Source organism: Hippocampus guttulatus, chromosome 3, assembly GCF_054856545.1.
Source record: "Hippocampus guttulatus isolate MCC_2025c chromosome 3, RoL_Hgut_1.0, whole genome shotgun sequence".
NCBI lineage: Eukaryota > Metazoa > Chordata > Actinopteri > Syngnathiformes > Syngnathidae > Hippocampus > Hippocampus guttulatus.
The window spans coordinates 25,035,691-25,057,169 of record NC_141263.1 but is presented as its reverse complement, the minus strand read 5'-3'; the positions used below and the strand labels follow the sequence as shown (position 1 = coordinate 25,057,169).

Genomic DNA, 21,479 nt, shown 5'->3' with positions numbered 1-21,479 from the left:
ATTGTGCTACACCTCGAGCTAGGTGGTGCTATAACCCTGTCTGAAATCGTTTTGGTTTTTTTTTTGATATCGTAAAAATCTATCTATAAATTATTAGAATTATTTAGAGAGCACAGATCCTGGAGCTTTCTCTTGCTTCAGTCGAAGCTCATACTGAATCGGTCAATGATGAGTCCGATAAAGTTCTCACAGTGAACCTCCACTCTGTGAACGTGTCAATGAAAAAATCCAACTGCTCCTTGTGCTTGGGTGGGAGTAGGGCACAAAGCTTCATTATTTCAGCCTTGACATTTTCTTCAGGTAAATAGGCCTTTATTTTGTACAGGTGTACAGTATCGCACTTTCCTACGCAGCATGAGGAGCAAGTGAAGGTTCAGTATCATGCTCAATGGCACTTCGACATGGTCACAAAGGATGAGGATTTAACCCTCAACTTTGGAACTGGGAGACGACCACTCTACTGCTGAGCCATGCCGCTCGAGGTGAATAAATAAATGCGTGAGTAAACTCAGTGTAGTGCGATACAACGCCATTATCCTTAAAGGCTCTGTTAGAGGCTCTTATTTTTAATATTCTTAAATTTTAGTTGCAAGCACGCGTGTGGGTGTTTTTCTTTTCTATCATGTAACCCAAAAAAAATCTGCAGTTACATGTTTTATTTTAACCACCCAGCCAGTCTGCATTATGACACGAGCATCCATTTCCTTCTTTCTTTCTTTGTGCAAGAACAGGAAAGAGAGTGGAAACGCATTCATTTCCAAGATCAGTCAGCATCTGCCTGATTTTTCACTTTTCACTGGAACACAGAAGGGGTTTTTTTCTACCAAAATCAAAGCAAATTGTGCACTGAACCCGATTGGCCACTAGAGAGAGGTAGAAATTCACAGTTCAAACAAACAGGATTGCTTCCATTTCGGAAATGCAATCTTGGCAAAAGTGACGATGCAATTTTGAACAGCGTGAAGTCAGAAGCACCCCTCCTGTCTAGAAATATTTCTTTTTAATTTGTATATTCATTCATTCATTCATCTTCCGAACCGCTTTATCCTCACTAGGGTCGCGGGGGGTGCTGGAGCCTATCCCAGTTGTCTCTGGGCAGTAGGCGGGGGACACCCCGAATTGGTTGCCAGCCAATCGCAGGGCACACAGAGACAAACAACCATGCACGCCCACACTCACACCTAGGGACAATTTAGAGTGTTCAATCAGCCTGCCATGCATGTTTTTGGAATGTGGGAGGAAACCGGAGCACCCGGAGAAAACCCACGCAAGCCCGGGGAGAACATGCAAACTTCACACAGGGAGGCCGGAGCTGGAATTGAACCCGGTACCTCTGCACTGTGAAGTCGACGTGCTAAACACTGGACTACCAGGCCACCCTAATTTGTATATATTTTAAAAATTGTTATGTTCACTCATTCCAAATAAATTAAGAATGAAGTATGAGTCAAGTCAAGTACAACTTTATTGTCAAATGTGCAGTATGTGCAACATGCGGCACCGATTAAATTTCTTCCCTCTCAAACAGACAACATGAGCAGCACATAGTCTGATGATTCAAGATTGAAACAATTTCATCTTGGTTTTATTCATTATAGATTTGATTATTATCTCATCAATAATATTTCTTCATTTTAATTTGCTTCCAACTGGCAACAGATTTTATGACCTCTATGTATAACCGGTTTCAGTTACAGAACTACAAAGCCCTCATGGAGGACTTGAAAATGATGTATGAGTCAATATGGTTTGTTAGAATTCAATTTTTGACTTGGTTACAAGTTGTACTTTTGTCATGTGCTCCCCTACACTTGATTTTTTGCTTGATCTTGTCCACTAAATTATGTAGTGTTCATCAGTGTTAATGAGCTAGCGATAGTTTGTTTTTTTTGCTTTGCCGCATACAATCTAACCAAACCTAGCAGTACATCTCAATGAAACAAAGTAAGTTAACATAACCTAAACTTGTAAAATAGTTGGAATCATTCAGTCCGAAATTTTTTTTTTTTTTGCCTAACTCCAAAATCAGTCGTCATCGCAAAAATGCATTGGACTCAAAACAATTGAGTTACAGTTGTTATGAGTACAATGCATTTTGGGGAACAATTTAAAGAGGGTTCATGTTATTCTAATTTGTTCTACAAACTCATTTTCTTTGCATTTATAAATCCTGTTTGTGAGAGATTGAAGGCCACGCTACTTTTAACAGCTGGTGTCTTTTGTTTTTATTTTTGTGTGACTTTAACAATGAATATCTAAGTAATTTGTCGGGAAATCAAATATTTCTTTATTCTTACCTTGGAGAACCCACAGGGTCTAATTTGGCCCCTATAAATTCTGCTACTCAAATGCTACCCTTAAATCCCAGAGGGTCAAATTTGGCCCTAATCCTAAATTAGGATTAAAGCATTGACTATTTGAAAAAAACATATTTTGGTGTTCAATGAACATGTAGCATTTCATTTGATGTATAATTCATCATTTTCCAAAGAAGAAAAGGGTTCTTGTGTTCTCCAGGGTTAAGTTGTTTGAGTCACTACATTTCAGTGAATCATTGCAATTGTTTTCCTGAAATAAAACATTTGAGTTGAAATAACTCAACGAGAATAATTAATGTGGTTGTGGTGTATTGTCTAATATTGGATTGAATTGGATACAACTTTCCTGTCAAATGTGCTGTATAAATTCTGCGATAACAAGAATTATTGTAGCGCTTGTGGTGTTGTGAGCGCCGTGAGCGGAGGCTACTTTTGCCTTTTCCGCTCATTTGTCTTTGCACAATAGCCGCACAGAGACGGCTGTGAGTGCATCGCCTCTCCAAGCACAAGTGGGGGGGGCACAGGGCAGGCAAATCCCCCCCCCCCCCCAAAAAAAACGGTGTTAGACCCTCCGACAGGAAGCGCAGCGGCGGAGGCGGCGTTGCCATGCCGCCCCCGCTCACGGCCCGCAAGAACTCCGGCTCCCCGTGTGGTAACAAACCACAACAAATCCAGGGAGGCGGCACAGTGAGAATGCTTCGAGAGGCGGATGAAAGGATGACGGAGAGTCAGGAACGATGGCCTGCTCTCTCTCGCCTCCTCTGAAGAATTTCTCCAGATTTGTGTGACTGAGGCGTATGCTAACTCATACAACAAAGTAAAATGAAGTAAAACTAGTCACACTTTGAAGATGCTGTAGCGGAGAGGATTTGAAGTGAAAAACAAAAAAAGCCAGAGAAAACATGCGCATAGGAGCCTATTACATTTTTAATTACAACGACAAATGCTTACAGGCACATGGTCAAGAGATTGAGGAGAAACATGACAACTGCATGCACAAAAGCAAATGCAGTCAAATTAACCACTTTCACTGCAGGGGAAAAACATGCACTTCTCTTGATCGCTTCTTTTTAGGAAAGTGCAACATCACTACCATGTCTCCTTTCTCTCAAAGTTAAATGTCAATAACATGCCTCATTTTTAGTGAACTGCCCCATCAACAGCTTGTCTTCAATGTCGTCTTCTGTCTGAAGTGTATCATCAAAATTGTGTCTTCTTTTTAGGAAAGTGCGACATCTACAGCATGTTTTCCTTGAATAACGGCGATATCAACCGCTTGTCCTCTTCTGAAATTGATACAGTATGCATAACATCAGTAACGTGTCTCCTTTTTAGCAAATAGCAACATTGATAAATTCCTCATCTTTTCATGAAAGTGTGACATCAAATTTCTCTTCTTTTTGGCAAAGTGCAACATCAATACAGTAGTTTGTTTTCTTTTTACAAAAGTACAACAAATCGGTTGTCGGCTTTTTGGAAAGTGGAAAATCGATCATTCGAAACGGCGTATGTCGTAGAACGACAAAAATATGAGTACAGCTAGAAACACCGTATTGGCTCGTACGCATACACGCACGCACCCACACATGCTAACACACGTGCACACACACACACATGCACACACAAACACACACATACCCTGTTACTTTGTAAGTGAGCGTTGCATAACACTGGCAAGCAGATTGTTTATTTAACAAATCCAAGTGTTTGCTGACTTCATCAGTGCATATTTGTGTCAGATTAGAAAAGCTAATTCAGTCACATCGTTGGTGCACAGCGCAAGAAGCAAATACTGTTCATTCAAAAGCCGAATACCATGGATTCATCCCTGTTCATTTGACATTTGAAGGTTCAAGTTGGTACATCAGGACCCCCGGATCAGGGACGTCATCCCCGTGGGGGATGCAGGTGTTGAGACAACTCCACATTTTCTGGGCGGTTTCATTATAAAGAGTAAAAAAAAGGGGGCAGGGGTTCAATTAGTCCTGCTCAAATAGTGTGCTTCTTTTTTGTGCTTGAATAAAGTGTAATTGCACATCCACTGCAGTAGATGGCAGTGGTGCTCTCATTTATTTGTTTTATTTATTTCCAGGTAAAATGGTCTATATTTCTTTCTTTTTAAAATTTATTTTTCTTTCATTTTTAACAAGGATACAATGATATACAGAGGTGTACAAACGTTTCCTTCGGAATGATATTCTTTATAGTTGTGGTGAAGAGTAGCGGGGCGACATGAAATGTTTTCTTATTCCTTGGAGGGGCGTAACGTACAATAATTGAGAAGCACTGTTTTAAAAAAAATTAAAATTCAAATACTCTTACAAAGAATGAAACGATGGAATGAAATGATTCCCTTATTTGCATGCACTCACATTCAATTCAGTGACTGTTGCAGGTCTCAAACAGGCTATGTGGTGCCATCTTCTCATTTGGAGTCTTCTGCGATATTATTTACTTACATGTTGTGAATGTAGAAGCTGACGCTACATTTGGTGGCTTCGTCCTTCCTCCTCTTCTCCCTCGTGCCATCTCACTGTCACACTGAAGCCCAGTGTTCCCGTTGCCCCCGCCTTCCCCTCTTTATGTCAGGGGGAAGGGGAGTTTCCAGTCTGAGGAGGGTGACCCTGCAAGTTAATTGTGCGCTTGTTAGAATTTGCCAGATGCAACGTAGCCATTTAATTCCTTGAACTGTATTGTGCGTGTGTGCGTGTGTTTGTGTGTGTGATGAAGTTACACAAACACAGCTTTTGGAAATGTTCCTCCACCTTCAAATCCTTGTGTCACCTTAGCGAAAACAACAGGAAGGGGTCGCTTTGTGCCCAGAATGCTGACACGGCACAAACGTGTTCCTTCTCTCTCGTCCCGCCATGTGACCTCCATTGACAAAGTATTGTAAACTGGGAGCTTTATTATTTGCACATAGTATCACAGGCAGCGCAAAAGTGAATTTTATATATATTTGCAATAAAAGTGTGTTGGATAATGAATAATGTATAGGCCAACAAAGTATGTGATCCATGTGGACTGATCTGGATTTCTGCTTAAATTGGTCATAAAATGCAATCTCATCTTCATTGAAGTCACAACAACAGGTAACCAACTAAGACACAAGCAATGATGTGTATATATATTTTGATAGTTTTATTGGACCCACCTTGTACACTTTCACAGTGCAGAGTGGAAAGAGTATGTGAACCCCCAGGCTAATGACATCTCCAAGAGCTAATGGGAGTCGGGAGTTGGCCAACCTCAATTCCAATCAGTGTGATGAGACTGCAGGTGAGTGTAAAAAACAAACAAACACAAGTGTTGAGTTTGACAAAATGTGTTCACAGGAAGAATCTATGAACACGACTCTACAGTAACGTTTGGAGTGGTAGCACTGGTGCAACCAGCTTTTTTAGTTGGTCACATTAACACAGAATGGGTTGCACCCTTTTTTGGGGCAGTACAGCATGACCACATTTGTTGTTGTATAGTCATTTCAATTGAGATACCGTAGTTTTGTATAATGAAAAGATTGATATATTTGCAAAATATGTGAATGTAGCAAGTGCTTTGTTTGCAACAAGCAGAATGGTTGACAAAACTGGCCCATAATTTTGGATGGCTTAAAAAAATGACCAAAACAAAAGCAAGCAATACAATAGTAAAAACCTATAAGACATCACCAGAACACAGTGAATAGCTGACAGCTAAACAACTTCAAAATGTTTTATTTGTATTAGTTCAACAAAACATTCTAAAATTACCAACTTGAATGCTTTCAATAACAATAAAAAAATAATTTTTTTTAAACTTTTTCACATGTAATTCATCACTGACAAACACTCAAATGTTTCCTGAATGTTTTAAAAAAAACATACACACAAATACAAGACGAGAACACTAGAAAGAAGCTATAGTAAGCCAAAATTAACATCAAGCAGCTCATACGAAGACGAACCGGACATTTCATTTCAGCTTGTTTCATCATACAGTAATGCCACGCTATACTAGCACCAGTTTATATTTTTACATTCTCACTATGTCTTTATTAGAGACAGCAACCAAATGGTTGTGATTTTGGAGAGCGCTGGAATGGATTAATTGTTTAATTAATCCATTGGAATGTGAACTGTTGATTTGAAATGTGAATACATTGAATTGTAAATGAATGAACTCATTTTACAGATACACCTGTAAATTTGGCTTCAGTTTGGTAAATCAATTCAGCCATCAGGGCCATCGTAGGTTCTGCCCACACCTCACCTCAAAATTAAGTTTGAAATGAATTGCATCCATGTATTTTTATAGCCTATCACTATGGATTTTATTGTAATGTGAACATAAATGAATAATTCTGGAATTATTCATAAAACAATTATTCTGGATCATGATTATAATACCTTTAGCCAGGTGGGTTTTTGGGGGGAGCTAAATCAAGATCACGTGACGCAACGCGATCCACCTGAGGAAGGTGGGCGCTGCGCATGCGCATGCGCATGCCTCTCCCATCGCGACGCGTACTTGTGCGTGTGTATCGTACTAATAAAGGCTGTGCCCCGCCGCAGGCTCGGGAGCGCTCCTCGCTACGACGCGCTTGGAAGTCGACACTCTCGGAGTCCCCGCTGGACGTGGAGCGGCACCAGAGACGATGGCGGACGAGGCGAAGAGGAAGAAGAAGGACAAAATTAAGGACGATAGGGTGACATTGAAGAAGGAAATCGGACTTTTGAGCGCGTGCGCCATCATCATCGGTGAGTTTCTGACACGACTTGCTCAATCAGTCCGTGTTCCAAACGTGAATAATACAAAGTTCCAGTTGCTTTTGCGGAGCACTCAAACAGAGCTACGCAGCAAAATCACATTTTACGCACAATCTGGCATTCAGTAGTGATGTCTGGTGGGATGCTGTTACTACTACACTTCTTTTTTTTTTTCTGGGCGGAAACTGTTGCATCAGTGGCTGCCGACGTGGCTCGCTTCTGTTGAACTGGAAAGACGCGTGCAGCACAACTGCATGGACTACTCCAGATGGTGGTTAAGTTCCTGGGGTTTTGAGTCCCACCGGCGGCATCTGCATTTGCAGATCACAGAGTGGATGCTTTAAGTGCAGGAAATGGCTGGCTTCCTCAAGGTTGCGTTATACTTCACGCGGATTGCATTACAGTGCGTGCGCGCGCGCGCCTTCGTATGAGTGCGTCCAGACTTGACTGGCTCGCCGCAGTTATTTCGGTGAGCTCCTTTACTTTGATCCACGTGGAAGTGAAGCAGAGTATTCCGATCCAACATCAGCAAAGGGGCTTGTTTTGCAGCCTCTATAAACACAGATGCCATCATACAGCACGTGAATGAAACAGGAGCACGAAAGGGGCAATCCGGTAATGTGACTCCAGCGTGAGCGCACAGATTGGATGGACCGCTACTCGAATTTTATCCACAGAGAGATTTCATGGAAACATTGCAGACTTCATCTCATTCAGGGCTCTGGAGGGGAGGGGGCGGGGGGGGGGGGGGGGGGGACCCCAACATAACTTTATCAATCATACCAGTCAAGGTTTCAAGTCACATTTTAGCGTGCTTGAGTCATTCAAGTGTAAAAATAAGAGAACACCGCCAACAGTAAAGGGTAAATCAACAAAACGCTCAGTCTCAACTTGAACTTTCATTCAAGTGTAAATGGAGATTAACTGCTGTTAACATTGACAGTGTGATAAATTTTTTTAAAAAATCTTAATTTTGACAAACAAAAATAAGTTAACCTGTGATTGATACGAAAGTAAAGTACCAATGGTAAAACGGTATTAATCAATGAACCACCGCAAATAGAAAGGCATAAAAATAATGAAATGCTCCCTCTGAACTTGAACTGTTAGAACTGTAAAAATGTGCTCGCCACCACTATTTGTAAAGCATAAAAACAAATCACCCTTAACTGTCATATACAAATAGTAAGTATAAAACACACACGCACACACACACACATTTACACACTCACATATCAGGTCTAACATAAACACTGGGGGTCTTCACCCGTGCTGCCTTGACTGCCCCTCGGGATAACTGACAACTGTACATACATCAGCGAAGCCATCGCGCTCACATGACTCCATTCCATGAGTTCCTTTTTAGCTGCAACATTAGCTGGTATGAGTGGAGGGAGGCCTTCGACGGGGGCCGCGGCGTCATGTTGGGGGAGCTGGAACAATGGTGTCAGTTTTCTTGAGCGAAGTTACACGCAACCATTGGCTCACGTGCTAGCTAGGCCTGTTAGCATCAGCATTGGGTTGCCGCTCGAGCAGCCATGGCTATTTTTGATCGGGTGCAACAAAGAAGTCATGCTTGATTTTGGTTTAAAAGTCATAACACCTAAACCTTAAATGGGAAGCCAAAATAAAAACTTTCTTTGCAAAAATATGCTTTATGTACGCCCCCCATGAATCAAATCACAGTATTCTGATTAGTATTACATTTGTGGACGATGAATTTGAAGAATCCAAGAACGGAACACCCCTCCTACAGTCTGTAAAAACTTGGATTGTATTTTCACTAGCAGTATGTTGCCCTGGTGGTGAGCATGTCTGACCCACAGTTGATTCTTGGCCCTCCACTCTGGGTTTTACAAATCCCCCCCCCCCCCCCCCCCCGTGCTTGCATGGGTTTTCTTCAAATATTCTAGCTTCATCCCACATGCCAAAACTTGGAGTATGTTTTCGTACAAACTGGCGGGAGCTTGAAAGTGGCTTTTGATCTTCACCCTCCAGGTCATGGGCAGAGAAACTATGTGGACATCACAAGACTGACTTAAAAAATAAATCAATCAATTAAATAAATAAAAAAATAGGCTTGTGCTGCGTACTGTGAACCCACGATATGCCTCCGCCCCCCCACCCTTAAAAAAAAAAATTGAACATGTGAATTTGCAAATGCCAAATCTCAAATAATTTGCGGGTTTCACTGTAGACTCATGCATTTCAATGAAGCATATTCCGAAACCAGAAATACAACTAAACCACCATTTCTCCCGAGGCTATTGTGGGGATGGGTGCGGAGTGGGGTTGGGTTTATGCCTGGAGCTCCTCACTACTGGTTTGGTGACTTCACACATAGACAATGACAAATGTGATGAGCGCGCCAGGCAGGAGGTCGGCTCGCTAAAATTATGAAATGGCGAATGAGGCTGGTTTTTATGAGAAGGATGCCTGGGGGTGGAGGTATGGGGTGGTGGGGGGGGGGGCTTTTGGGTGTTATCTTATGACATAACAAAGACAACACAGCTATTATGCAACATCTCACACAGCCTCCACAAGTGAACGTGACAGCCATGAATGCTTCTCTCTGCTCACACCACATCATTAGCGGACCCTCGGAGATGCTGATGATGATGTATGATGATGAGGCGGCCATTGCGTGCCTCTACAGATGAGATGCTGTGAAAATTCCACAACCCCATGAAAGTGAAATTTACGAACGTCTCTTCATACCAATTTTCAAGTTACGAAACGTCTCAATAAGAAAATGTTGCCTCTTGTTATAAAAGAAAGTTCAAGATACGAAAGGTTAAAATACAGTTTGGGCTGCTCCTCGCATTTCCGAGTTTCCTCAACGCAACATACATATAGCTGCTCTGCCATTGGCTATTTCCGAGCATCTTGCTGGCATCCCATTGGCTAAAAGGGACTTCTACTGTATGTGACTATGCATGTAGATAGATATGTGCCTATGCAGTGTCCTCGTCATTCCCGCCTCGGGCCACAAGGCGTTCCGATAGTTTTATGTAAATGTGAATCACCCAGAAAAAGTGTTCACCAGTCGGGCGATCGCTCACTATGCTGATGTTTGCCTTGGACATTTTCGAAGGGTTGTTCAAAGCCGACAAAAGCAAACCTCCTTGGATCACCAGGCAAAAACCCCTTCTGAGAGAGAACATGAACTAAAGAGGGCAAAAAACTGACGAGGACGCAGTCAAATGTTAAATGAGCATTATTTTTATTCTGTACTTTATTCTTTTTTTAATTTTTTTTTACATTATGCACAATAAACAAAATTATTGTGCAATGATCTAATTGTACATGTACCTGTATTTGTTACATATTTTGATGCATTGTTATGCTTTAAAAAAACATTTATGTCTGAATTTTGGGGGGTTTTGGAACGGATTAGGACATTTATATGGAAAAGGCGTCTCTACTTTAGTAAAAATAGCACACGAAGCTCCCGACAGGGTGCCTTATCACGGACCCCAGAGGGACAAATACTGGTTACTGTTACCAAGGTAGCTCTTCCATTGAGAAAGCTGTAAGACGTTAAGGGAACAAAAGCAGCAGCTTGGAGTGTGCCGCCAAGGTGGCCAACCTGATAAAAGATCACGACAAACATAGAACAATAAATGGAGGAAAGTCTCTAGTTACTCCATACAATATCAGCAATACACTTAAAGGGGGCCGTTTTTCCATCATTGACCTCGCGACGGTTTGTGCGCAAGTCAACGTGTGTCGACAGTGCCTGCCCACCCACCACGAGTAAAATCACAGAATCAATTCAATCTTTTGACTATTTCTGAAAATGTTATGCAACAGTGACTTGATCTGCAAGGCCTGGCAAAGATCCAAAACTCGTATTACGATGACTGCTGCTGCACCTGTTCAATCCCGTAGCTCCACCCCCATCACTGTAACAGATAGTGAATCGATTTTACACGATTTACCATGCATGGGAAACGATCGCGTTCTGTATGAGCGCCCTGGCCGGCGTCACAATAGCGGCATCCGCTAACCAAGTGCTAATTTGTTTGTCCCGCCCACCTCAACACTTGACCCCGTTAGCCGTGATGCATCGACATCGCCGGCGCAATGTTTCCCGCATTACGGTCAATGAAAGGGGCGTGAGAAAGTGTCACGGGTGGACGACTGGTGGGAAATGAAATAAAGCCTAAAAAGTGTCCCATAGGGCGGAGCAAGTGACGGTGATCTCGATTTCCGAGGCCTCAAGAAGGATGGGGAGGGAGTCAAAGAGAGGGGAGGTCATAAATCGAACCCCCTCCATTGGTTGTGCGTTAGAGTGAACTCCATTACTATGCTGAAAGCAAAACATGGCTGTTCAGCCCCCATTGAGACCCAGGAACTCCCTCGACTGGCAAGGGATGCTTAATCCGGCCCATCGAGGATTTACTTCAGCAAGCCTCCTGTATTTAGCTGTACCGCCCACCCCGACATTAATCATTCAAAATGTCTCCTTTTTTTTTTATTAGGTTATCACATTAAATAATTGGTAAATTGATTTACTGTAAATGATCAAAAGCATGAGTGAAATCATTTATTCTAAACGTTTTACATTTATTTTTAAAAAGTAATTAGTTCATCACAATTTCAATTATGATTAAAAAAAACATACCGTAAAGAAGTTTGACGTGGATTTTCTCATGAAATCATTGGTAAATGAATGAGCACCAATTCTAATGTGAAACAAGTGAATTTTGAATGAATATTTCAGAACTTTTGGCATGAAAGAAGAACAATACAATGTACAATACATCTTTGTTTATATAGCGCTTTGGCAACAGCTGCAGCTGTCGCAAAGTGCTTTCCATAACAGTTACCACGAAATAACAGTGGTTAAAATGAATGAAATCTAAATCTAAAAATGTATGTTCCATTCCTCATTATGTATGTATGTATATACAGTATGTATGTGTAATTTTATGTATCAGTCAATATCTTTGTTGTTATTTGTGTTAGCATGACTCTCTCTCTCTTTCCTGTCCTCAGGCAATATTATTGGCTCGGGCATCTTCGTGTCCCCCAAAGGCGTCTTGGAGCATGCCGGCTCCGTGGGACTGTCGCTCATCGTGTGGGTGTGTGGAGGCGGAATCTGTGTGCTGGGTTCCATGTGCTACGCCGAACTGGGCGTTACCATCCCCAAGTCGGGAGGAGACTATTCCTACGTGACGGAGATCTTTGGCGGGCTCATCGGGTAGGATTATGAAACCAAAAATAAGCATCAGACTCACACTGTATGTCACAAGTCGGTCTCAAATTTTGAAGCCCGTCCTCAGTTATTGTGTAAATTATAAGTCCGCCTACTCCCCGTTAACTTGCCCCTCTTGTTGCTGTTCCTTTGCAAAAAAAAACTAAGCAAAACTCTTAACTACCGGGTTAAAAATAACCCAATGTTCTTCTTTGTATTTGGTTTTGAAATTAACCCAATGTGGATTGAAAATAACCCCATTTTTTTTCTAATATTGGGTTGCAAATATGAACCCGACATGTTTACAAACAACCCATATTGGGCTATTCTAGAGCATACTCGTTAAAAATAACCCAATGTTTGTTGTTTTTAACCCAGTAGTTTGAAGGGTGTTTGATGCTTGCTGAACTGAGGTTGGTGGGGTTTTTTTTGTCGTCGTCGTCATCGTTCTACCCATGGAATTTGTTTTGTTGTATGCGCCTCAGCTTTCTGTTGCTCTGGAGCGCCGTGCTGATCATGTATCCAACCACGCTGGCCGTCATCGCCCTCACCTTTGCCAACTACGTGCTGCAGCCCGCCTTCCAGAACTGCCTGCCACCGTACGCCGCCACCAGGCTGCTGGCCACTACCTGCGTCTGTGAGTAGCCCGTACAAGCACCCGTTTCGGAGGATTTGTGTTCATGTTTCAAATGTCCATTAGGGGGACAAGTGTATTTAGCGGCACGCGTGTACTAACTGCCTGCCGGCTTCTATCGTCTGGTGCATTCGACAATAAAGAGGAGGAGGTCCGACACACGTGTGTATTTTTCAGGAAGTATTTTCTTATTTGGTAGCTTTAATCCAATTTGTACAACATGATTGTTTTTATAATATTTTCTCATATTTCACAATATATTTGTTGAAATATTTTCCAAATAATATTTGATTTTAGTTTTGTATTATTTCATATTAGTTTAGTTCTCGTCAGATATTTTCGTGTAAAGTCAAAAATATTTTCTAGACGTGCAGTGATTAATCGTTTAATCGACATCTCATCAATGATCAAATTAACTGATCATTATTTTGATCATCGATTCATAATTTTGAAACTTTGTTTAATTTAAAACTGTCCACGTTAAAATTTCATCCTCTCAACAACTTCTTTGTGTTTTTGTGTTTCTGCTTTTAAAATAAAAGAATCAACATTTTTGGTGATTTTCTGACATATTACGAACCAAACCAGTAATTGAATCACAATGAATTTTGTGCACTTTCTGGATAGTAAGTTTGAAATGTCATGTTTTTGAATCAAGGTATGGAAATTATTTCATTTTAATCGATTATTCAACAAAAGAATCAACGGATTAATGAGCAACACAATAATCTTAGTTGCGCCCTAATATTTTTGTCGTAAATAGTTTTTGTATTTTTCTTTTTTGGGGGTGGGGGGTGACATTGTTGTTCATTTTTTTCTGTCAAACATTTTTGTCTTATTGGACAATTCAGTCAAGCTTTTTTCAAAGCATTCTGTCCTGAGTTACGGGGCTCTCTCGGCTTGGTTGTGATGTCAAGGTGTTCCGCCGCCGTACGTGAAATTCGGCATTTGAATTTGTGTCAACTTTGACCACAGGAATGCAGTGCATGCAAAGTCTTTCATGGAAACTGCTCACACAAGTCTACAGCGGCAACTTGAAAGAAAAAAAAAAAAAAAGAAAAAGATCAGGAGTTCTTTTTACTGCAGCGCTGGCTTTAATGGCGACATTCCATGGAAGGAATTCACCTTTAAGTGTAGCATTGGCGTTAGGGCTGAACCATTCATTGTATTTGTGCAAGTACCGTAGATACAATTTTCTTATACAGTACGGGCTTATAAGGTTGTCATGTGACCTGCTAAAGTGTGCTTCAATAAATCACTCGAACATGATTGGAGTACTGGCAGGGTTCAGTCCGCGTGCAAAGGAAAGTACAGTCAACCCCGCTATTCAAGCGAATCCCCCCCCCCCCCCCTTTCATAAATGTTAGTATTCTGCCGTCGAGCTTTCAGTTGTCACTGGAACACAGATTTACCTGCACTGTCGCTTTCCTGGACTCCTGTCAGAGCCAAGACGGACGCTTGGCATGTTGGGTGTTCGAGGGGGAAGGGGGACACGCGAGCATGACTGCAGAGGAAAAACAAGGGGCAGCGAGGGAATTTGGCTCCACAGAAAAGCTGCAGCCAAACATTCACAAGCGGAAACAGTTTGAGTGGTGGGAGGAAAAGTTTTGCCCAGTGATGGATGCTCTTGAACGCGTTGATGTGAGAAAGAGTCTAAAGGGCTATAAAATCAAAACGGTTACACACTTTTCTTGTGATGTGATAATGACAAGTTGCAACCATTCGGCCACTGACAAAACTACACTGACATAACTTTGGTGTTTGGATTATTTATCGTATCGGGGAAAAAAAAAAGTGTTCTTGTGTTGCAGTGTTCTTGACCTGGGTGAACTGCTCTAGTGTGCGCTGGGCCACCCGGATCCAGGATGTGTTCACGGTGGGCAAACTGCTGGCTCTAGGCCTCATCATCATTGTGGGACTGGTTCAAATCGGCCGAGGTAACCGTACCAAATTTTAAAGCCTTGTTACCACCAAGTTCTCTACACTTCGGTTCGCTACCTTTTTCGGCCGTCACTGTGTCCCATTGACGTGAAATCCCGCATACGTGTCCATCGTGATGGAATGGATTGTTTCCAGGCTACTACGACGCTCTGGTGCCCAGTGTGGCCTTCGAGTTCAGTCAGGAACCGTCTGTCGGTCAGATTGCACTGGCTTTTCTGCAAGCGTCCTTCGCTTACAGTGGATGGAACTTCCTCAACTATGTCACCGAGGAGGTGGTCGAGCCACGCAAGTATGTCTTTTTTTTTTTTTTTTTAGCCTTTCATCCCTGCTCACAACATTGCAAAACTGGACGTAAAAACAAAACAAACAAAAAAAAAAAAACATCAACAATCTCGAAACATGGGGATGGTTGTGTATGCATTACATGTCGATGTCACTCCCAAAGACATGAACTATGCCCCATACAAGATGTTGCATTTTATGACTTCTTCATCCATAAATAGATGGAGGCAGCCAACGAAGATGCGCGTTGCGACAGAAATAGGACGTGGACACATATTGAAAGGGGAGGGTCATGCTCAGGAGAGCGGCGACACGCGGGCAGCTCGAATATTTAAGATATAAAGATATATCGCTCACTCCTAATAAAAATAGTGTACTACAAAATCGTATTAAGAAAAACAGTAACATCTACATCCATGGAATTATGGTATGTCTCTTAAGATTAACTCACTCATGTCCAGAAGTAAAAACTCATACCACATTAAGATTTTTTTAAAAAGAAAATGCTCAAAGCAAGCAAAATATTCTTACACAAACACTGCCGAGCCTAAAGCGATATCTTGGCAGACGTACAACAAGCAGGTTTTGCCTTGAATTGAGAGATTGAATCTGATTGAAACTGCTACCGTCATCTGCACGTGTGCCTTCATTTCGTTGAATTAGGAACCTGCCCCGGGCTATCTACATCTCCATCCCCTTGGTGACGCTGGTGTACACCATGACCAACATCGCCTACTTCACCTCCATGAGCCCAGAGGAGCTGCTGGCGTCCAATGCCGTGGCGGTGGTAAGCATTTATAGCGAACAGTCACATGAGTTGGCTTTGCGCTAATGGGAAGCACAAGCGTGGCAGTCAAGGGAGTTGCGCACGCTCATTTTCCGGTTGCTGACTAGGCGAAGCTCTCGGTTTCATTCAACGCAAAAGACAAACCTAACTGAACTCGTGAGCAGCGGTGAACAGGCCGCCGCAACCCCTTTTAAGTGGCGTATGCCCAAATCAATCCTCTATATTCTACTGTATGTCATGCTGTACCCGCATTAGACGGCGAAAGAAAAAAAAAAAAAAAAGAAGTGCCATTTAGCAGAGCTGGACAATTAAAAAATTAAAAAGAGACATTTAATATTTAATTGCGGGCAAGCAAGAGGCTATGTTAATAGTTTTGAATAGTCGAGTTTGAAACCAATGAATAATCACTTTATGAATCGTGATTTCAATCTCATAATTTCCATAATAGTGGTTGCCTACCCTTTACTGTCGTCAGGCTCTGTTGGATACATATATGAACCCAAAGCAAAATAACTGACAACCTTTTGAATTACAAGTATGGGTCCTTGACAGTTTTTCGTGCATTTTATCATGATAGACTTGTCCATCTAATCTCCCGTTGACCATAAAACTAGTGTTGGGGCAAGATTTTTTTTTTTCACTTCTGGAAAATTCTCAAAATATTTCATCACCACAAGCCACAACATGAGAAGCTATAGGCAAGAAAAAAAAAGCTTCTAAAATTAGCATTGCGAATCTATCGTGATATCCCTATATTCCCTCGTTGGAATGAATACAGTATGGGCCCCACATTTCACCCAAAATGCCCAACTTCCTTTTGAATTGCCAGCGTGCGCCCTTGAGACGTCGTCGACCCAATTTCCTGTTAAAAGATGAAACGGGTCTCGTGGTATCATTTTGTCTCGGCAATAAACATAGGCCAATTCATTCATTCATTCATTCCATGTGACTGTGCCACAGTTTTTGCTAAATCGCTGTCCTTGAACTTTGGGTTCATTGCGGTCCTCCATGCACGGCATTTTGTACATCAAGAGAGTGCCGTGTGTCTTGCTCCACTTAGACATGCTCGAGTCCTTTGGTCAACTCAGCTAAATGTGAGACATTTCATATTTGGACGACCTTCCGTTTCATTTTGTGACAGGTCATGTACTCAAAATTAAGTGTATTATTGATGTCGCTATCGTGTCACGTTGCAGACGTTTGGTGAAAAGCTGCTGGGCATGTTCTCTTGGGTGATGCCCATTTCCGTGGCCTTGTCCACTTTTGGGGGTATCAACGGCTATCTCTTTACCTCCTCCAGGTAAAATGCACACATAAACACACTGGCAAGGCACCACCACACAAAAAACACTTCACACGCTATATTGAACGTATGTGGCATGTGTATGTAATGGTGAAACTAGCAGTGCTTGGCCTTGGTGGAGGTCAACTGTATTTGTCTCAATCTGTGCGTGTGTGGATATAAAATGTGTATGTGTGTGTGTGTGTGTGTGTGTGTGTGTGTGTGTGTGTGTGTGTGTAGGTTATGTTTCTCAGGGGCCAGGGAGGGTCACCTACCTTACTTGCTGGCCATGATCCACCTTAAGAACTGCACCCCCATTCCAGCCCTGCTGGTCTGCGTGAGTAACTTGCACTTCCTGCCACAATAAAATACAGGATGCATCATTAGGCACACACGCACGTGAATACGCATCATTTCGCCCGGTGTCCCGCAGTGCTTTGCCACCATCGTCATCCTGTGCATCGGTGAGACGCACAATCTGATCAATTACGTGTCCTTCATCAATTACCTGTCGTACGGCGTCACCATCGCTGCCCTGCTCTACCTCCGCAAGAAGAGTCCAAACCTGGTGCGACCAATCAAGGTACTACGACCCCTGAAAATTCACTCAAGTCACTGCTAAGGTAGAAAACAAAACGTTTCACCTATAAACAGAAAGCCGACTGGGTATCGTCTATCATAATACAATATAAGAAAAAAAAAATCTCACCACTTTCTAAATTGAAACGAAAGTTACCCATATAACATAGGTGAAGGATGATGTGAACGTGGGAAATGGAACATGTCCGTGATGTGACACGCATGCGCACAAAGCACAACATTGAGTGACCAAAAAAAAAAAAAAAAGTGACACGGTGTTTACGGAAGTAAATATGGTCCCCCGTGTAGGGGCTTATCTTATCACCCCATATCGAGAGAGTAATGAGGTGGGAGGAGGTAGAAATATTTTGGGGAAAAGAGGTGACGCTCCCTGAGCTCCTCATTTCATGGAGACATTGACTAAAGATGATGTCTGGATGTAGAGAGTCGGATTTGAAAAAAATTGGAATGTACTGGTAACATTAAATTTTTAAAAAATCTGATACACTTAATGGAAAAAAACTAATTGAAATCGGAACTGAGCTCTACTGTGAAAATAGCCTTTATACACAAACTCACACCGCACCCCTCCCCATCACGTAAAGAAACAAGCATGAACAGCACACTAACACTACGAACCAAATTTTATCCTAGTAATTATTTTTTTGTGTTTGTATGTGTGTGTTTGAATACATTTGCCATGTGTTTAAATGAAAAATTATGTTTTCATAAGTTTAAATGTGTTCGAAGTATATGTGAGGGGTAAAACTATTTGTACATTTTTTTTACATGATCTTGAGTGGGACTAAAATCCGTCCCTTGCGATATGCTTCACTGGACGGTGGTCTTTATCATTCAAAAGCTAAAGAAAAAGCTGTTTTTTTGTTTTTTTTTGTCTGTGGTTTGCAGGTGAACCTGCTGATCCCCATCGCTTACATGCTATTCTGGGTGGTGTTGCTGTGCTTCAGCCTGTACTCTGAGCCGGTGGTGTGCGGCCTGGGCATGGTCATCATGCTCACCGGCGTGCCCGTTTACTTTCTGGGCGTCTGGTGGAAGAACAAACCCAAGTGGATTTACAAATTCACAGGTGACTGCTTGCCTGCCATGTCAAGTCCATACCTGCGTGTGTGCTTCATGTTGTTCATCTCCCCGCAGAGAAACTGACTTACATGGGCCAGAAGGTGTGTTACGTGATGTTCCCTCAGGAGGACCCCGAAGCCGAAGCTCTCACGTCGTCCAAAAACACAGACTGAGCCTTTGTCGCCACCTAATGGGCGAATTCACAAATACACGCTTGTTGAAATGTGACTTCAAGCACACACACACACACACACACACACAAAATCTAAGGGTATGGTGCCACCCACAGGTTAAAACGTGCACCTGCGGACCTCAATCTTGTATCACATCTAGCACTTCCTGTTTTTCTGACGCACAAGAGCGCCCCCCAATGGATGGGATGCTGACCGTAATTTTTTACAATCATTTTTCTATGCAATTTGGCCGTTTGTGTCGACACTAAAACAATACAATACAATACATGCTGATTTATATAGCGCTTTCAAAACAGCGGCAGCTGTAACAAAGCGCTTCACAAAACAGTTAACATAAAGTAAAATAAAACAGATTCAAGACAACGTTAAGACTTTATGAAACTTTTTTTTTTTTAAAACATAATGCGAAGACCTTTTGACATGCAAATGTGTTAGGGAGGATTTATTTCATATATCATTCATCCATCCATTTTCTAATCCGTTTATCCTCAAAGGTCGTGGGTGTGCTGGAGCCCATCCGGGCTGTCTTTGGGCAGTGGACGGGATACACCCTGAACTGGCTGCCAGCCAATCACAGGGCACACGTAGATGAACAACCATTCCCGCTCACACTCACACCTAAGGACATTTTTAGCGTGTCATGCATGTGAATGGCATATGGTACGAAACCGGAGTACCCAGAGAAAACCCACGCAGGCACAGGGAGAACATGCACACTCCACACAGGAAGGCCGGAGGGTAATCGAAACCCTGCACCTCTGCACTGTGAAGACAACAAGCTAACCAGTTGACCACCGTGCTGCCATGTCACGATCAGTTTCCTGTAAAAAGACTTTTATGAGGTTCAGTCTGACAGTGCGGCGTGTTAGCGCCAGCAGCTGCTACTCTCGGGGGAAACCATTTTAAATGTGTTTTTTAAAGATGTTTTTGAAGTTCACCCCTGGTTAACTCTGCTATCTTTTATGCTACATGAATGCGAATGTGCCTTTTTGATGAGCATTTGTTTGGTGTGTGTATTGTCATATTTGTATAAATGCCAGGGAAACAATGATAAACATTTTTTTAATGTTGTTGCTGATTGGTTGATCTGCAAACAACAAATTGGTGCATTTCTCTATATATTTATATTTTAAATGCATATTAATTGTGATTATACTGCCACTACTTTGTACATGTTACTTCCTTGTTTGTATTGTAATAATAATAAGATTAATAATAACAGTAACCCAAAGATACATTCTCTTATATATATATATATATATACATACACGGTAGTGATATAAACCGCCAACCTTTTGTCAGACCAAGTGTCCATCCCCCACAACAAGTTTTTAATTGGAAAAAAAACATTTTGGTGGATGCAGCTGATGAATTTACAACCTGTACCATTGATGGCTTGTTTGTGTTTTCTTCTGTAAATGTTTATAAAAATATAAACAAAGCAATGCAAAGCTCATTAAATATCGCAACTTTTCAGGAGTCCATTCAAATGTGTGTCTCAAATGGTGTGGAATGAGAACAATTAGCTTCACAAGAGCGCTAACACTCACTTCAAGCTGAAATGAAATATCCGGATACCTTCACACTGAGCCAATGTGGTGAATTGGTTCAATAAAATAAAATGCATTTTAATTTATATTGTACTTTCACAACAGCTATGGCTGCGACAACGCGGTTTCCAGAACATTTAACATAAAACAAAACAGCAGAACACATAACGGAAATGTCCTCTGTTGTATTCAGGGGTTAAAATGAACTTTCATGAACATCATCCAATGTGGCTTGTGACTCTCTAAAGTTAGATGACTTCCTTGTTTTCAACCAGTCAGTCAGCATTCGAAAGGGGCGCACCAAAATCTTGAAAAATAATTTATGTTTTGCCTTATTACCTGGCTGTCCCCCCCCCCCCCCGAGCTATACAGTATACTGTATATAAAAGCAAATATACTAGAGCTTCACTTCATCTTTACCAACACTGATGAGTTGCTTTAGTGTTGAATAAAAGATGCAACTCTCGCCTTCTTTGATTTTTCCATTTGTGACCCTTCAAAAGTTTGGAAGCTCCTAGTTTAAATGGAGACGCAAAACAGTTAGTTTTGGATAAGTCATATGAACTAGTCTACAAATTTATCTCTGTTAGCGGTTCACGTTTTTATTGATTTTACTATAAATTTTATCAAAGGGTTCGTTTTAACCAGTGTTGTTACCAGTGGTGGGCCGTGCATTTCAACCTTAGGCCTTCAGTGACGTCACATACATTAACCCAATGCAGTATAGGCTCGTCAAGCAGCACTTAATTTCAGGAGCATTTAAAACCATCAAGTATGCATTCACAATTATGAGCAGGAAACTAAATTTATAGATATTGTCCAAAATAAGATGATTTAAAAATACTAAATAAAATGCCACCCAAATTACGCTGTGTGATCTTAAA

General features: G+C 41.7%; 1 protein-coding gene across 1 annotated transcript; it reads left to right on the top strand.

Moving 5' to 3' along the window:
* Positions 1 to 6,847: 6,847 nt before the first annotated feature.
* Positions 6,848 to 20,529, top strand: slc7a10a (solute carrier family 7 member 10a). The gene is made up of 11 exons (XM_086107641.1): positions 6,848 to 7,057; positions 12,068 to 12,272; positions 12,752 to 12,903; positions 14,712 to 14,837; positions 14,977 to 15,130; positions 15,787 to 15,910; positions 17,107 to 17,210; positions 17,433 to 17,529; positions 17,626 to 17,775; positions 18,681 to 18,858; positions 18,927 to 20,529. Exons 1-11 carry the CDS (start codon positions 6,955 to 6,957, stop codon positions 19,022 to 19,024), a joined length of 1,491 nt encoding a protein of 496 aa, XP_085963767.1. The 5' UTR covers positions 6,848 to 6,954; the 3' UTR covers positions 19,025 to 20,529.
* The last annotated feature ends 950 nt before the right edge of the window (positions 20,530 to 21,479 follow it).

Coding starts and splice junctions, on each gene's coding strand:
- slc7a10a (XM_086107641.1), top strand. CDS start 6,955: ATGGCGGACGAGGCGAAGAGGAAGAAGAAGGACAAAATTAAGGACGAT. Junction 12,273..12,751: donor ATCTTTGGCGGGCTCATCGG/GTAGGATTATGA, acceptor TATGCGCCTCAG/CTTTCTGTTGCTCTGGAGCG. Junction 15,131..15,786: donor GAGGTGGTCGAGCCACGCAA/GTATGTCTTTTT, acceptor TCGTTGAATTAG/GAACCTGCCCCGGGCTATCT.